The sequence below is a fragment of the Salvia splendens genome, chromosome 14 (assembly GCF_004379255.2).
Source record: "Salvia splendens isolate huo1 chromosome 14, SspV2, whole genome shotgun sequence".
Taxonomy (NCBI): Eukaryota; Viridiplantae; Streptophyta; class Magnoliopsida; order Lamiales; family Lamiaceae; genus Salvia; species Salvia splendens.
Genome location: NC_056045.1, coordinates 25,579,661 through 25,597,540, shown reverse-complemented (window position 1 = coordinate 25,597,540; position 17,880 = coordinate 25,579,661). Strand labels below are relative to the sequence as shown.

Below are 17,880 nucleotides of genomic sequence, written 5' to 3'. Positions count from 1 at the left end.
CGTAGAGATATTCTCGTATCAGACATCTACTAGAAGTTTGTTGTAGCATTCGGTATGAATAATATATACTTAACTAATTCAGATTAAATATGTAAATTAATTACCATGAATTTTGTAACCCATGCATATTTTGTGAGAAATAGAGACAATCTTAACATGGCATTCCTAACTTAAAATGCTACAGTATATAATATTAGTCATACACGACATAGATATTAAGTAATTATTAAAATTGATGAAATATAACAGAAAATATTATTGATGCATTCTAAGTTAAAAGTGAATGGATAGAAGAGAGACCAAAAAAATGTAGATAAAAACATTAGTAGTATTGATTTTCCGATCCAAAAAGGCAAACCTCATTTTTGAGATATCCAATTTGAAGTTTGCTCAAAAAACAAAGAGGGTAATGTTACAACTTAAAAAATTTGAAATTTATAAGTAAAAGCAATGAACTTAATTAAATCCAAGCCCAGCTTAGGACTACAATAAACATGAAAGTTTAGGAACGAGATGGCCTAGAGCTCTTCCGAAGACGTTCTCGCAGCCATAGGCGGCCGGCTTGCCCCCGTCTGTGACAACGTGCAAGTTCTCGACCACGATATCCTTGCAAGGCACTGCCTTGCTGCAATTCAACACCACCGCATCGTCTCCGCTTGAAATTCCCACTATCCCATTGTAGCTCACGTTGCTAATCTCCACCGCGGAATTCTACACCAAATTCATTAATCATGATTAATAATCTCTTAATTACCATGGATCCGAGCAATTAACAATTTAATTACTACAATTAATTCATTACGCTAGTTGTGTATTGGTTGCCTCCGTAGAATTGGTCTATGATGATTGGATACATCGTGTCGTGGAACCATAATTTCTCGTAATGTATGTTTCTAACATGCCCTCTTCCGCCCTGCCATGTCTTGATCCTTGCACCGTTGGTCGTGTTTCTGAAAAGGACCTTGCTCACTGTAATATCTTCGACTATTGCTTCTGCTCCATTGTTGCCTAAGCTTCCGATGCTGAAATCAAACAGGATTTTAGTGATCAGTGTGTTGACATATGAAAAATAAATAAACATAACAATATCTCACGTTAGTGTAAAAAGTGAATTAAAAATAAATGAATATAACCTTATCCCGTGTCCTGGTCCACAAACGATGTTGTCAATCCTTGCATTCGAGGTCCCATTAATTATTGCAATGCAATCGTCTCCTGCATTTCGTTCGACTTATAACTTCAAAATACTAATTAAATGCTAAAAATAATTAATTTGTTAAAGAAATAGGAGGACCTGTCCCAATATTGCAACATGTTATATGAACATTTGTACAGTATTGAAGAAGCATTCCATCAGTGTTGGGACTGTCTCCGGGAGCTTCTATGATGAGGCCAGAGACGGAAAGCGACTCTATATAGTTGAGGACGACATGCTTCGAAGGGCTGTCCTTAAAAGTCAGACCACCATCTATGGTGACATTATTTGAGTTCGAGATCTCCATAATCTATCAAAATTCAGATTTCACTTATCATTAATTAATACTCCGTACGTACTATTATTATAAATAAAGGTAAAGGAGTACTCACCGTTGGTCTGTACAGGTTCTGAAAATAAAGAAAAATATATGTATTAGAAAGTCATTAAATTCGAAGATGATGATGATATATGTAATGCAATAGCATAAAACGAGTGTAATTGAGTTATATACTGTATTCTGCCACCATTGTTGGCCTTGTCCGTCGATGATGCCTTGGCCTTTTAGCGTTAGGCCGTCGACTTGGTGAAAGTAGAGCAACTGGTGACACACATTGCCATCACATCTCCACGAGTAAGGACTAGTAGGCGCCACGAGATTCCCATCTATCTGCAACGGCACATTCACATTAATATACTACCTCCGTCTTTGAAAAATAAAAACTTTTGAAATTGCACGGGTTTTAATACACAATTAAAAAAATAAGAGCGAAGAATTGGTAAAGTAAGAGAGAGGAAAGGAAACAGTAAGGAAAATAGAGTTAGTTGAATTCGGGGTCCACTTCCTAAAATAGAAAGTTCAGAAAGTTTCTAATTTTAAGGGACGGACAAATAGTTTCTATTTTTAAGGGACGGAGATAGTAAATGAAATTGTAGACATAATTATACTAAGACATCACCTTAACGGTGATAGAGCTCGAATTACACGGGCCCATGAAGCGCAGCGGTTGGATCAAGAATGTCTTCCCTGAAGGAACTTTCATGGTCGGAGACGACAATGACGCGCATGTTGCTTCCCATGCTTTTGCAAAGGCCTGCAGCAAATAAACACCAACATTCTCACTAATTGCCATTCCAAATCTACTCAATAAACTTGAGTTACATATCCAGAACATAATAAAGGATAAAATCATAATTTCATAGCTTAAAAAAATACTCCATATCTAGCCCTTGTTTTTTTCTTTTTTTTTTCATAAACATCAACTGAAATTTTCAATGTAATTTAATAGTCTCTTGTCCACACACTAGTAAATAATCAGGCACGTGCTTTAATTAGGTTCTCAAGAAAAATAACTAGTAACATTATTAAAATTATGCATTTAGTTGATGTCACACAGCATTTAAACGTAAAAAATAAATAAAATTATGATGCAATTTCACTGGGAAAATAGTTAAGCTTTGAGGATGTTACCTGTGTATCATCAGCTTGTCCATTGCCGATTGCTCCATAATCAACAACATTGAAGAACGGTGTCGACGCTGTTAAGATTGGATAACAAACAAGAAAAAAAGTTAAAAAGTTGAAAGAGTTTATCATTTTCCGAGTTCTTTTCTTAAGGAATCGGGAAGAAGAAGATGATTTGATGAAGGCTGCACACACATATATATTGTTATACTATGTGATAACAATCATATATACATATTGCTTGATGATGTGTTCTTTTCATAATATTTTACGTATCGATTTGTATTCATATAATATCATAATCTCAGATGATAATCAATAACTAATTTGGGCTACACAATATACAAATAATAATTCAATACAAATAATATTACATGCATGTCAATCTTATCCAAATAATTTTAAATTTAAAATATTTTAGGCAACGAAAACCGCTTTCTTTGTTTTAAAATGATTCAAAACTAACGTGGTAAAACTGTACAACTAATGTGATTGCATTGGAAATATATTAAAATGCAAGAACAAATACTACGTACTCTAATATATACAACAACATTATAGTTAGAATCAAAATTAGCTTAACTTATTATATAATTAATCGGTACAATTATATTGGTACTCTATGATAGATATGAAATTTATATAATATTTCACGGGATAGTAATAAAATGCAAACTCTAAATATTGTATAGATTTCAAACTATGATCTTGACCGTTAGAAAATGTCAACAGACAGTTGACATTTTTTGTTGCTATTATTTTGATCTGTTAACATTTTTTTTGTTGCTATTATTTTGATCTGTTAACATTTTCTAATGATCCAGATCATATTTTAGAGTTTGTACGATATTTAAATTTTGCATTTGATCACATCCCATATTCCATATGTATATATATTATTAAATGTGATACGATTAGGTAGATTTATTTCATGATACATCATTTTTATAATTTGAACTGCATAATCATACAGATATTCTGCACAAAATGAATTCTTACAAGCCCAAGAGAAGGCCCAAATATAAATGGATAAATTATGTAAGAAAGCCCAAATAATACATTAAAAATCAAAATGGTAAAAATTAAACAAATTAAAAATCAAAATGGTAAAAATTAAACAAAAATTGGAGATGCGGGGTATCGATCCCCGTACCTCTCGCATGCTAAGCGAGCGCTCTACCATCTGAGCTACATCCCCTTTGTTTTGTCACTACGAATTACCATTTTTATATTATATAGAAATATAGGTAGTTTGGTAGTATAGATGACTTGTCAATATTGGAGTTATATGGCCAAAAATTAAAATGTGTGTCATATCATGTTTTGTTTATTTATTTTCTCTACCAAATTGTTCTTAATAGTACAAATTATACTTCTAATATTAAAACGCAGACGCAGATCCCTCTCAAATAAATAAGTTTACGACAACCCACTTCTATTAAGGAATTTAAAACGCGATTGACAACTTTTGGTTTCTCATTTATCTATCCATTCCTTTTTCATTCTTGAAAATTATACACTGATATAAATTTCCCGGTTTATATTTTTAAAGGAATGGTTTTTAACTATCTGTGAATTAATTAGTAAGCATGTTAGTTTTGGTGGATAATCTGTGTTATATTATAACCCGGAAAAATTTGTTTTAAAGTCCATTTTCAGTTTCACCTTAGAAAATTAACCCATCATTTTAGTAGGTTACACTAATTGCTTTCAAAGTTGGATTTAGATAGTGGGATGAAATTACTAAGCTATTCATCTTTCCCATTCTCTATTTGAGTTAACATGTTGTGGATAGTATTTTCGTCCAAATAAAAATTTAAAATGATATTTTATCTTGCGCAGTAACAGACAATTATTAAAGATAGAATAAAGAATAAAGATGTTAATTACCATGAATTTTTAATATCGAATTCCTAATTTAAATATGTATGTCATTTATTTGTCTTTTAAGCTAATATTACTTTTATTTTCCTCTTTTTGTTAATAGAGCAAATGTAATATGTCTATACTGTTCACCACGGCAATATGCCTTCCTAGTATAGAAGATTACATTCAAATGTCTTTCTATATAAAAGACCTCTTGTAATGGTTTGAACTAAACAATCTAGCACCATGTAGTCTTCAACTTCATTAGTGTTCTTTCAATTCTAGTATTCTATCTTGTCGTCCCTTTTTTTATCGGTAAATAAACATAAACATTAAAGGACGCGCCACGATGGACTCGAACTCATGACCTTTGGTCCGGGCAACAACCATTCTACCATTTGGTCATCATACGCACACATCTAATCGTCTCTTTAAGATTGGATGGTTTACATTAGATGATATTGACTAATTAGATTTGATCTATTCAAAGATTGGGCCATAGATTATGTGTAGATCAAAATACAATTTCAGGAACGAGATGGCCTTGAGCTCTTCCGATGACGTTGGCACAGTCATAGGTTGCCGGCGTGTTCCCCGTCGCGACAATGTGCATGTCTTCCACCAAGATACCCCGACACGGCACGGCCTCGCTGCATTTCAACACCACCACATTCTCTCTCCCCGAACTTCCCACCATCATTTTGAAGCTCACGTTGCTGATCTCCACCGCTGAATTCTGCACCCACCAAATTCACTAATTAAATATTTAACCATGACTAATCTCTTCTGCCGGAACAACTAACTATAATTAATTACACTGGTTTTGCATTGACTCAATTGATTGCAGTAGAATTGGTCAATGATGATCGGATTGATCGTGTCTTGGAACCAAAATCTCTCGAAATGTATGTCTCTAGCATACCCTCTTCCTCCTTGCCATGTCTTAATCCTTGCACCGTTGGTGGCACCTAGGAAAACAACATCGCTCACTCTAATATCTTCGACTCTGTCTTCTTGTCCATTCTTACCTAAGCTTCCGATGCTGCAATAAATTAAGAATATTTTTTTTGTCATAAGAAATGAACATAATGTTTTCATTTGGAGGGAGAATTAAGGTGATCTCCAACCTTATTCCATGCCCTGGTCCACATTTGATGTTTGTAATCCTTACATTCGACGACCCATTAAGTATTGCAATGCAATCGTCCCCTGCATTTCGTTGGACTATTAACTTCAAAATATGCTAAATATAACTGTAAAATGCTAAAATGGAAATACTTCGTCTACCAAAAATAGTCTTATTGGTGTGCCACACGTTTAAAACAAAAATTAATAAAGTAAGAGGAGATAGAAAGAAAAAAGTGAGTAAAATAAATATACTCCATTAGGAGAAAATTTTCATTTTTGGATAAGACTGACCGAAATAGAAACATGAGATTGTTTTTTTATGGATGAAGGGAGTATTAAATATCGAAAGAAATGGCTGGACCTGTCCCAATTATGCAACTATCAATATGAACATTTGTAGAGGCTTGAATATGAATTCCATCAGTGTTGGGACTGTCCTCCGGAGATTGTACCGTGATGTCAGAGACGTAAACCGAGTGTAATCCGTGGAGGATGAGGTGCATCAAAGGGCTGTTCACAAATCTCAGACCGCCACCTACTCTGACATTAGCTGAGTTTGAGATCTTCATAAGCTATCAATATTCAGATTTCAGATACGTGTATAAAATAACATCATCATACTATATACTATTATAATTATAAAGAAAGGACTCACGCTTGGTCTGGTTTGGCCCTGAAGATAAGACCATTTTGTGTTAGAAACTCGTGAAGAGTATATCGTAGTATAAAATAAATATTATTATTGACATACATACTTTGTTCAGCCACCATTGTTGGCCACGGCCATCGATGATGCCTTGGCCAAGCAGTGTTAAGCCCTCGACTTTGTGGAAGTAGAGCCATTGGTAACAGTCATTGGCATCACATTTCCAGGTTGAAGGATCAATAGGCGCCACTAGATTCCCATCTATCTACACCAGCATATATATGCAATTGCAATTTAGGAACTCAGAAATTATTAATTGGTTAATTAATTAATTCGATATTGAGAGAGACAACGAACCAAGATGGTGAGAGGATTCGATTCACAAGGGCCCGTGAAGCGCAACGGCTGGATCAAGAATGATCTCCCTGAGGGAACTATCATGGCCGGAGGCGACAATGATGCGCATGTCTCTTCCCATGCTCTTGCAAACGCCTGCCAATAAAACATAAAATATAAAATATAATTGTGAAGTCATTTTCAATGGGAAAATAGTTTAACTTAGAAGATCTTACACTTGTATCATCAGCTTGTCCATCGCCAATTGCTCCATATTCAACAACGTTGAAGACTACTGTCGACGTTGTTACGATTGGATAACAAACAAGAAATAAAGTTAACAAGTTGAAAGATTTTATCATTTTTCCACTTCTTTTTTTAAGGTATCGGAAAGAAGATTTGAAAACTTTCACATGCATTTATATTACGTACTATTGAATGTGATTACGATCATATAGATATTACTTTATGATATGTTATTTAGATAATATTTCACGTATTGAATCGTAATCATAATATTATCATCTTATAGATAATAATTAATTAATTTGTGCAATACAATATAATAATTAATAAATATAAATAATACTGTATTCAATCTTAATCAAATAATTTTAAACTGAAAAAATGTTTTAGGCAATAAAAACCACTTCCTTTGTTTTAAATTATAACTCAAAATTAAAACTTTATTAATTTAAATTATAGTTAGAGTTTAAAATTAGTTTTAATTAATTATAGGGGTGTGTTAAGGTCCTTCGCTGCTTTTCAGTCCAATGTTCTTTTTAATTACAGCCCTTGGATCCTTGAATTGGATTGTTGTGATGATCTGCATTATTTGATGAAAAATTTGCATTATTAGTCGGTGTGCATTATTCAACTGAAAATCTGCATTATTACACTATAATGGTGCATTATTAGTCGGTGTGCATTATTCAACTAAAAATCTACATTATTAAATGACACGTGGCATCAATCTAACCGTCGGATGACAAAATCGTGGGGCTGAGATTAAAAAGAACAATAGAACAAAAGATACAAAAAAGGAAATGAATACATCCCATTAATTATATACTTAATTCGATCATATTGATATTATATTTCATATGTATATGTGTTATTATATGTGATACGATAATATAGATATTATTTCATGATATGTCATTTATATAACTTGAACTGCGTATGTATACAATATTTTCGCTTAAGATCATACAAATACTATTTATCTGAAACTGCACAAAATAAATTCATATTAGCACAAAAGAAGGCCCAAAATATACCACAAAAATCGTAATAATATTATGTAAATAAAGCCCAAAAGTATACCAACAAATTAAAAAGGAAATCTATTCAACAAAGTGGAGATGCGGGGTATCGATCCCCGTACCTCTCGCATGCTAAGCGAGCGCTCTACCATCTGAGCTACATCCCCATTTGTTTTCAGTTTTTATGTTATTAATTTTACAGCAAATAGGTTTCAGTTAACGAATTATTGACAACTTTTGTTTTCTCAATTTTCTCCGCATCATTTCATTCCTAAAATGTAGAAACTGTCCATTGTTATAAATTTCCCTAATCATACATCTTTATTATCCTTCATCCCTAAAAAGCCTATAATTTTTTTTTGCATCTAATTTCACCTTCTCCCTTTTTTAATCTTTATCTTTATTAACTAAACGTGAAAGTCTCTAAGGTCTATTTTTAAGCACAAGTCTTAGCATGCTTCTCATTAATTTCAATAAAGGACAAAATTAATTAAATAGAAAAGAGATTTTTGCTCCAGCTCCATCCGAGATTCGAACCCAGATCCACATTAATCCAAATATACTTTATAAAAGAGATATTTCCACCGTACATAAAATAAATTTCATAATACTATTAGTGCTTCTTAGATAGTTAGGATGTAGTATAATCGAATCATCACGACACTTAAATCAGATGAGTTTGTGATTCTAAATTTAAGTTAGTACTATATGACAAAACCATTTTTTTTATTTAATCATAGGTGTACCGAACACAACTTTGAAATTCGACTAATCCTACTCGATCGGGTTTGCGGATTAAGACCGAAAGTCTTCCAGCGGGTGACGGGACTTGAACTCGTGACCTCAACAAAGTCACTACAGCTCCGCACTGCGTTGGTAAACTATTTTCTTTTTTATGAAGTTCACATATATAAAAAAATCCAATATAATTTTGTTATTTGCGTATAATAAACATGGCAAGGTCATGCTGTCGTCTGTTGCCTGGACAATAAAATGTGCTAAATTCATGGTCAGGGAGTTTCTTAAGTATAATTATTGAAAGTTGAAACTTATGCAAGATGGAATTCAATATACAGGAGTAGTATTTATAGGTGGAAATTCATGAATTTATAGGATAAAAATGCTATTTTCGAAAACCAAAAATTCTTTGTGGAAGATTCCCTTCGTACCATAATTGATGTCTAGCTTTCTTTTCTAATCAATCTCAATATTATCATACTTCCATTTAAAAAAAAACTATTACTAGGAAGATGCTCTAAAGAAGAGCATTTAAATTCAGAAAGGTAGTCAAATCTTGGTCCTAGGATTAAGTGATCTAATAGTCAACAATTAAGTAAAAATACGGAGGTTCATTATTAAGCAGTTTTAGATTATATTATAAAATTCAGGTTTGATGTTATGTTAAGATCATTTTAGATCATCCTTTGTTAGAATGACCTAAACATACACTAACAATGACCTAAAAATGTCCTACGTATGATTTTGTTCTGTGTTTCTATAATTAAATCTAGTTTTTGCATAGATTAAAACCCCTTACTAATATACTCAATTATATATTTTCAATCTTTATTAATACTATAATTATATTTTTCTTTCTTAAATAACACATTTAATAATATTTCTCTATTTAAATACACTAAATAATACTTATTCCTTTCGTTCCAAAAAAAAATACTACTACTTCCTTTTGTATAATATGCGATTTTATAAAGAGTACTATTGTTTACTAAATGAAAAAAGAATAAAATTTATAAAAAAATAAAATAGAGATAATAATATTTTTATTTTTTTAAAAATCAATCATATTCGATGAAACAGACAAAAATAGATTGGAACAAATGAATAACAGTAGCTTTTATAATCTAGTGGTGCCCAAGAAATATCACATCTTAATAGCAATGGAACATTCAATATGCATTTCTATAAAATATTCGAGTACATATCTTACGTGTTAGCATGTGAGATTACTGAATAATCTGAATTGAGTGACTCAATATAGTATCTGGTAACACTGATAATGATATCGACAGTGACATATTGCAATTGGATCAGTTGCCAATGAAGTAAACATAAAGAAAGCATAAAATGCCATTTGTGTTTGGAATTTCCACAGTGATACAGATTGATTTGTTTTCTTCCTCTCTTTGTCAAAACCATAACATTGCATATAATTGTTCTTTTGAGGACTCCACCAATTCTCTAATTTCTAACTCACCCTCATCAAACCTATAAATTTGTTCGTTGCCAACAATAGCACTACCTTGGAATAATCGAATTCGAGAATGACGGCGGATCGATCAAATATATAATTTGATATTATCTTCATCTAAAATAAAAATGATGTATTTTTCATATTAGTCCGTCCATAAAAACAATAGTATTGACCCAAATGACCTGTTATAGATCTCATATACGATGTGTGTTGTTAAGAACCTAAATCCCTAACGATCCGATAAAACGGACAATAACGAGATAAAGATAATCCGGCACTCGTGAGGGTCGGCGGAGATAAAGATCTGGGCGGCTGTGCGGGGGTTCCAACCCGTTTGGCAACGGCTACAGATCAGATATACGTTCCGGCTGTGCGCGGAGACCTTCTGTCGGGCAGCAGGTAGCGTAGGGAATTACGGATTCAAAGCATAACTCGGGGCATTCGGCCAAAATAATAATATTCATTGATTCATTGTTGGATGATTAAATATGATAACAAGCTCTCCTATTTATAATAGTAGAATACTACCCTAACTTATTGAATAAGAAAACTAAGATATGGAAAAGATATGGCGAATCAAAAGATACTAAATAATTGAGATTTCCTAGATGTTAAGGGGATCGTATCAACTCCCCCACGGTTGAAATTCACCTTGTCCTCAAGGTGGGAACCACGAACCATTGATGAGAGTTGAAAGCAAAAGCTTTAGCAAGGCGTCTCCTCCTGGATCAAACACGTATCGAACAACGGAATGTCTCCCTTTATATTCTTGCATGGAATGATTGCTTACCAAGCAGATGTCCCACTCGTCCTGTGTATGTCCCTGCAGCAAACACTTGAAATCCCTGTCGACATCTGACAATAATGTAGCAGCAGACAGAGGCGCTGTTGAGAGGATGCTATTCACATCGGAGCTGCACGACCAATATATTTCTTTAGAAGCTGAAACCTGGTAGTCTGCCGGACTTACAGCTCTATCCTCCTCAACTCCATGCTTTTCACCCAGCAAGGCAATAGACGAAATCGATACACCAGTAGTATCCGAATTGGAAGCATCATCGCCACATACATCTTCCACTTCTGTCTCGGATTTAGAGTCCATAAAAAGCATACTGCCCAAGTTTTCACAATGCTTCTCTTTATCTTCTAGCAATGTCTCCTCCTCTTCACCAATCTTCTCATCATATACCCCGACGAGCACTTGCAGCGGCGTATTGTCGGTCTCGACGATTTCTTCTAGGGACTCGTCATTTGGTACAACAAGATTAGCACCCCATTGTGAGCAACGCTGTCGGGAACATCCTCAACTAGATTATCGTCATCAATATTCTCCTCATCCTCATCAGCGTAGCAGAGCAATCTCTGCTTGCACACATGCCCTATAATCCACTTCTCGGGGCAATAGTAACACAAACCCAGACCCGTTGCGACCCCCTGAACCTGTGGCCTGACCCGAGCCGGTAGCGGCCTGAGGTGGTTCCATCTTAACCCGTTGTTGTCCGTCGAAACCCTGTGTGTTGGCCTGATATAGCTGATGTGGATCCCAACACGACTTCGTACGATCATAAGACTGATCGACCCCCCCAAACTGCTGGCTTGGGTGGCGGTTACCTTGTGTGGTCCATCCTGGTCCATTACGACCCCCGCTATCGTGTCGCGCCCTGCCCTCATGTGGGCCCTCGCGAAAGCCCCCGCTAGGGTTTCTCCCGCACAAACCCCTATCTCCTGATCTCTGCCGACGCACATCCTCATAATCCCAATCATCGCCGTCGTCGAAACCGGAAGGAGATTCGGTCTCAAGATTCTCGAAGCGGCGATCTGTGTCGTCTCTCCAAGCATCGAATCTGTCCAATCTATCCAAAACGCGATCTAGTTTACTGGAAACGGGTTCATAATCCGAGTATCCTTGCGATGCACGGTGGGGCGGTGGTTCCCAACAAGAAGGCTGCCTTGACTGTGGTGGGTCATAAGGTTGGAAACTCGGTAGTGGTCGGGTACCGGGAGGATCCCAACAGGTAGTGGTCGGGTACCGAGATGAAAGCACCAGTTGTTAAGGACCTAAATCCCTAACGATCCGATAAAACGGACAATAACGAGATAAAGATAATCCGGTACCCGTGAGGGTCGGCGGAGATAAAGATTTGGGCGGCTGTGCGCGGGTTCCAACCCGTCGGGCAACGGCTACAGATCAGATATACGTTCCGGCTGTGCGCGGAGACCTTCCGTCGGGCAGCAGGTAGCGTAGGGAATTACGGATTCAAAGCATAACTCGGGGCATTCGGCCAAAATAATAATATTCATTGATTCATTGTTGGATGATTAAATATGATAACAAGCTCTCCTATTTATAATAGTAGAATACTACCCTAACTTATTGAATAAGAAAACTAAGATATGGAAAAGATATGGCGAATCAAAAGATACTAAATAATTGAGATTTCCTAGATGTTAAGGGGATCGTATCATGTGTGCAGCTTGTTTATTGCGTATACATTATTGTGTATTTTTATGTGTATAAAAGTAGTACTACTACATCAGTTTACTGAGTATTTGAAACTTGAAATGTGTATTTTATTATATTAAAATTCGAGTATTCAAGAATGTGGTCAATCTAAAATGGGAGAGATGGGAATACTATTATTATGACATTTATGTTAGTAGTAGTAGTAGTTTGTATGCACCAATGTACACGTCTGGTTTTGTCCACAACCTGAAAGTGAAGCATATGTGTGTTATTGTGGATCCCTTCTTTTTTTTTTGCTTGATAAAAAAAGAAAAAAAGAAAAAAAGAAAAAAAGAAAAAAAGAAAAAAGAAAAAAGAAAAAAGATCCCTTCTTTTAGTTGAGTCTACAATACCAAAATAGCATAAAACTCTGCCTTCTCGCTTCCCCAAATAGCCAATAATCTTTTTTTTTTCAAACTTGTTCTTCTGCACCACCTGCGATCTCAATCAAAAACTACTCCGCCTGAGGAAAAGGTGGAGGCGAAAGAGATGACGGGCGTGATGAGCAACCGCTGTTCCCACACTTCCCATATCACCGCCATCATTATCACCAGCTTCTTCCGCCACAAATTCTGAACCTTTTACCCTTGTTTTTGCTTACCATCATCTCTCACAGAAAGAAGGAGCTGCAAATGTCGGATTCTTGAATTCTGTAGTCTATTTTTGTTTCCACGGCTCGTAAAAAAAGAAATTTTGTTTTGTTGTTCTTGTCTGAATGGGCGGCCGTGATTTATCTGTCGGCGGCGGCGCTCCTCTCGATCTGTCTGAGAAGATGAAATATTGCGGCCATGCTCGGCCTCTGGATTCTGTGTTTGAGTCTGCTCCTTCCAATTCGTTTCTTGGTATGTAAATTTAGTCCATGATCTTCAAACTCTTGTTGCGTTGACTTTTTTCTCTGTGAATATACGAATTTTTATATATTTGTGTGTTAGTTTTAGCAGAATTCTTGTGATTCAAGGATTTATCTCGCATCATGTTCCTAGCTTTTGGTTAATATTTGGACATGATTCATGTTGTTTGTATAGAGAGACTAAATTGATCTTCTTACCCTGCTTTTTAGATTTAGTTTGATATATCTAAATCTTATCTCACGTCAACTTGGTAATGATCTTGTCTCATCTACATAAATATGGACTACCCCTCTCCATTGGACCTTTTTAAGGGGGCGAGTGACCCATTTATAATATAGTATCAAAGCGGATCCAAGTCGTTGATAGATCTATTTATTTGGTGAAACCAATTCATGTCTTGGAAATGATTCAAGATTTCTATCAAATCACCTTTTTATAACTGTTTGAGATAGTATTTTCTTTATTGTTAGCATTTGATGTATGTTCACTTGAGAGTGTGAGTGGAATTTCCTTCTTTCGTAGGGCCGGGAGCGATGGTGAGTTTTGGAGCTGTTGGCAGGGATACCGGATCAGGAAACTCGTTCTATAAGTCTTTTGAGATGCAGGAGAACAGGGACGAATACTTGGATGACTATTTTAGCCAACCGGAGAAGAAGAGGCGGCTCTCAGTGGATCAAGTCCAGTTTCTCGAGAGAAGTTTTGAGGTTGAGAACAAACTCGAGCCAGAGAGGAAACTTCAACTGGCGAACGAGCTTGGTCTGCAGCCTCGTCAGATTGCAGTGTGGTTCCAGAACCGCAGGGCTCGTTGCAAGACAAAACATCTCGAAACAGAATACGAGGCATTGCATTCAAGCTACAAGAGCTTGAAAATGGACTATGATTACCTCCTTAAAGAAAATGAGAAGCTAAAAGCTGAGGTAATCTCAAAACTTGATTCCAATTGCTTTCCATATGATCAGAACTGTGATGTTGCCTAATCATACCAGGTGCTTCACCTCACACACGATGCGATCGCTCAAGATGTGGAGCATGTAAGCTCAGGAGAATCGGAATGTAAGGAACTATCAGAAGCAATGCCAACTCCTGCCAAAGAGGAGCATAAAGTTTTCAAGAATGACGAGCAAAGCTCAACGAAAAGCGATGAGACCAATGAAGAGAGTCCCCGGTTGAGACATCATTCTCTGTTTGTCGAATCAGGTGAGTCTTCTCATGACTTTGATCACAGTAAGTCTGTTTTATCACTTCACGAAGAAGATTGCTTGAACGAGGAATTGCTACAGCGTGCTTATGTCTTTCCTAAGACCAAAGATGCCTATTGTCACCCTCACGCGACTTCCTGTGGCTATGGATTTTCTGTCGAAGATCACGCCTTCAATTTCTGGTCGTATTAAGTTGTTGTCTGTGAACTTTTTAACTCTTTATGTATAAGTGTTTTGAGTGTATTTGGTAAGTAATAAGTGAGTGTTGTAACAAATCCCAGTTCCCTCAGTCAATAGTCAAGCCATGTCTAAATGGCTTTCTGTGAAGATACATATAGGTCTGTCTGTTTCAAGCTTTTGGTGTTGTATGTAGTATCATGTTTTAGTGACTACTTCAGTGAAAAATATTGATTGCTTAAGTTGTTTGAGTCAGAAGAGCTCTTGACATTAATATTGATAATACAATAAGATACCCCGAGAAATAAAATACGAAACCAATAAAATACTGTAAAACATACACACAATGACGGCTTATGGAGCTGTGCTTTCTCTTACAAGTACAATTTAACAATATCCTCAGTTGTTCTTGTTTTAGCCTCGTTGGTCGCTCTCAGCAAATCATAGATGTCGTGTACAAAGAGTTGGAGCCATCGAAAACAAATCTGGAATCATAGCACTAATCTTAGCAGAAGCAGGGAGAAGGTGAATGCTTTGGATGGAAGAATAAAAGAGGCAATATGGAAATTCGATATTGAACTAAACATAATACTCCATATTTGTACAGAATATACAAACTCTAAATATTGTACAAACTCCAAACTATGGTCTAAACTGTTATAAGTTGTCAACAGATGACAAAATAACAACAAAAAATGCAACACTGTTTCAAGTTTCAACACAATGGCAACACAGTATCAACAGTTGACACTGTGTTGGGATTTTTTGTTGCTATTATTTTGTCATTTATTGACATTTTTTAATAGTCCAGATCATAATTTGGAGTTTGTACAATATTTAGAATTTGCATTTGATTATATACCACATATCTTATCATAAGATATAATTTTGCAAATTGAACAATCTCATAATATTATCCATGAAGAGTAAAGATAAATTTACAAAAATTGTATATACAAAATGCCACAAAATTCCCTTCAAATTTGAAAAAGGATAATACTAATTTATTTTGATTAGATAGCATCATTAATTACATATTTTTTTTTTGACTAATTTGACCTTATTTATAATTTTTCATTATACATTTATATTGTTGTAAAAATATGTAACTCACCCTTATTAAAAGATAAAATTTTAGAGAGAATAATCATACATGGTATTTTAATGGAATATTTTTTTATTCATTTTATTTAAACTATCACAATGATATAAGATAAATACATTATTCTCTTTTTTAACAAAGTATAAATTAGGAAAACACTCTTTTGTTTGGAAATTCTCTCGTATTAATTTTGAAACCATTGATATTTTATCATTAATTTCTAACTTTTAATTTCAAAAATAATATTATACATATTAGTTGATTATTCTATCTAAAATTATTAACAATATAATATGGGTCATTCGATAATGAGACATTGTTGGACTCAGCACATATAATAGTAATACAGCCTTCAAATGTATAGCACTTTGCGGCATAAATTGATAATCATGAAAAATTATTATTATTATATGATAAACAATATTATTATATGATAAACAACAATATTTTCAATATTTCAATTACTTGATTATAAGGATCAAGTTCATATTATATGTTAAAGATTCTAATATAAAAGACGATACCATGATGGATCGGTTTCATCATAAATAATAGTATACGTGTATGCATATTGTTGGTTAATGAGCATTAGAGTTCCAAGAATAGAACATTAATAATGTCTAGTTCCAATAGGAGTCTTGTTCCAAGGCACATTCATTGTTGTATCTCAAGAGTCCCCAACACCCCTATAAATACATGGGTGTTGGGTATCATATTCAATCAATCCAATACAACAATCTTCTCTACAATAATCTGTTTTAACATGGTATCACGAGCAAGATTTCGATCCTATTTTTTTTTTTGAGAACTCAGAGACGTTCTCATCATCGTTCCATACCCCCTCAACCCCATGACTAAACCAAGGCAAAATCAGCCCCTACCACCATACATTCCCAAGCCTGAAAAAACAACCAAGATCAAGTGAGTAACAATCAAACCAAATACAAAATGTCCAAACAAGTTGAATCGGTATCAGCAGGATTCGGGAGCCGAACAGGCGGACCACCGCCACCGCGCCGGAGCCACACCAGACCGTCGCCGCCTCCGAGAGATCGAGGCCAGTCGCCTGATTCCTTCTCCAATCGACCTCGGGTGGACAAATCCAAGCTGTGTTGCAATCACTGCGGAAAGACGAAACATAAAAAGGAGACGTGTTTCAAGGTGGTCGGCTATCCGGAGTGGTGGGAGGACGGCCACAAAACCAACCGGAACCAGGTCGCAAAAGGAAGGTCGGCAATTGGGAGAGACGAAGGGGAAGAACGATTTGCCGCCCCGATGGGCAGCCAAGCGGCCACCAGCACCGAGGGCGATGGCGGCAAACCGGCGCGAACTCCCTCCAGCAGCGGCGGACCGGCGATGGCTGGCGGCGGGTGGTCGGCGACAGGTCTGGAAGTCGACGGGCATGGAGCAGCAAAGGCACAATTCGCCCACTCCATTGAAGTCGACGGGCATGAAGGTAAAGGGTTTGGGGATTTATCTCCAAACCCTTCCAATTTGGCTAAATACCATATAATACCCCATCATGTTGCAATTACACCTCCGAGAACCCCTAAATAGTATAGATAGACCCCCAGACTCATACTTTTACACGAAATTGCCTAGTATCTCCAGAAAAATATCATAATGCCCCCGAAATTTTGTGCAAGAATCATTTTTCGGCCTTAGACGATGAGTCTGAAATTTCTACTGCATGCAATGTCAAAAAAAGAAGTGTAGATAATGATAGGGGTTGGATATTCGACTGTGGGGCAACCGACACTATGACCTATGACAGGTCTGACTTTGGTGAATTATTTAGGGCAAAACGAACATATATTGAAACTGCGGGTGGTGATTTTGCCCCGGTCGAGGGGACTGGCACTGTTCAAATATCCCCATACACTGAAAATATCAAATTGTCTTGTAACAAAAACTAACGTCTATTAGTCATGTAAC

The 17,880-nt window shown here is 35.8% G+C and overlaps 3 protein-coding genes and 2 non-coding genes across 6 annotated transcripts; 1 reads left to right on the top strand and 4 right to left on the bottom strand.

The window, feature by feature from the left end:
- Nucleotides 1-483: 483 nt before the first annotated feature.
- On the bottom strand, nucleotides 484-4,916 carry LOC121764410 (probable polygalacturonase At3g15720). Its single transcript, XM_042160434.1, has 9 exons — nucleotides 4,895-4,916; nucleotides 2,667-2,734; nucleotides 2,155-2,289; nucleotides 1,710-1,865; nucleotides 1,588-1,605; nucleotides 1,295-1,505; nucleotides 1,134-1,215; nucleotides 803-1,022; nucleotides 484-711 (listed from the first exon to the last, which is right to left on the bottom strand). The coding sequence occupies exons 1-9, from the start codon at nucleotides 4,914-4,916 to the stop codon at nucleotides 484-486; spliced, it is 1,140 nt and encodes a 379-aa protein (XP_042016368.1).
- Nucleotides 3,786-3,858, bottom strand: TRNAA-AGC. Its single transcript has one exon. It is a non-coding gene; the product is annotated as a tRNA-Ala (tRNA).
- Nucleotides 4,917-5,040: 124 nt separating the features above from the next.
- LOC121764409 (probable polygalacturonase At3g15720) lies at nucleotides 5,041-11,215 on the bottom strand. Its single transcript, XM_042160433.1, has 8 exons — nucleotides 10,904-11,215; nucleotides 6,658-6,792; nucleotides 6,410-6,565; nucleotides 6,310-6,327; nucleotides 6,016-6,226; nucleotides 5,654-5,735; nucleotides 5,343-5,568; nucleotides 5,041-5,262 (listed from the first exon to the last, which is right to left on the bottom strand). The coding sequence occupies exons 1-8, from the start codon at nucleotides 11,213-11,215 to the stop codon at nucleotides 5,041-5,043; spliced, it is 1,362 nt and encodes a 453-aa protein (XP_042016367.1).
- TRNAA-AGC lies at nucleotides 7,996-8,068 on the bottom strand. Its single transcript has one exon. It is a non-coding gene; the product is annotated as a tRNA-Ala (tRNA).
- A 1,754-nt stretch (nucleotides 11,216-12,969) lies between the features above and the next one.
- On the top strand, nucleotides 12,970-15,085 carry LOC121765743 (homeobox-leucine zipper protein HOX16-like). Of its 2 annotated transcripts, XM_042161955.1 has the most exons (4): nucleotides 12,970-13,458; nucleotides 13,990-14,384; nucleotides 14,454-14,664; nucleotides 14,748-15,085. In XM_042161955.1, exons 1-4 carry the CDS (start codon nucleotides 13,332-13,334, stop codon nucleotides 14,765-14,767), a joined length of 753 nt encoding a protein of 250 aa, XP_042017889.1. In that variant the 5' UTR covers nucleotides 12,970-13,331; the 3' UTR covers nucleotides 14,768-15,085. The 2 variants fall into 2 exon arrangements, with proteins under 2 accessions (XP_042017889.1, XP_042017888.1); XM_042161954.1 differs by having other exon boundaries at nucleotides 14,454-15,085.
- The last annotated feature ends 2,795 nt before the right edge of the window (nucleotides 15,086-17,880 follow it).

Coding starts and splice junctions, on each gene's coding strand:
- LOC121764410 (XM_042160434.1), bottom strand. CDS start 4,916: ATGGTTGTTGCCCGGACCAAAG. Junction 2,290..2,666: donor GACAAGCTGATGATACACAG/GTAACATCCTCA, acceptor TATTTGCTGCAG/GCCTTTGCAAAAGCATGGGA. Junction 1,866..2,154: donor CGAGCTCTATCACCGTTAAG/GTGATGTCTTAG, acceptor GTGCCGTTGCAG/ATAGATGGGAATCTCGTGGC.
- LOC121764409 (XM_042160433.1), bottom strand. CDS start 11,215: ATGGACTCTAAATCCGAGACAGAAGTGGAAGATGTATGTGGCGATGAT. Junction 6,566..6,657: donor CGAATCCTCTCACCATCTTG/GTTCGTTGTCTC, acceptor ATGCTGGTGTAG/ATAGATGGGAATCTAGTGGC. Junction 5,263..5,342: donor TGAGTCAATGCAAAACCAGT/GTAATTAATTAT, acceptor TGGTGGGTGCAG/AATTCAGCGGTGGAGATCAG.
- LOC121765743 (XM_042161954.1), top strand. CDS start 13,332: ATGGGCGGCCGTGATTTATCTGTCGGCGGCGGCGCTCCTCTCGATCTG. Junction 13,459..13,989: donor TCCTTCCAATTCGTTTCTTG/GTATGTAAATTT, acceptor CTTCTTTCGTAG/GGCCGGGAGCGATGGTGAGT. Junction 14,385..14,453: donor ATGAGAAGCTAAAAGCTGAG/GTAATCTCAAAA, acceptor TAATCATACCAG/GTGCTTCACCTCACACACGA.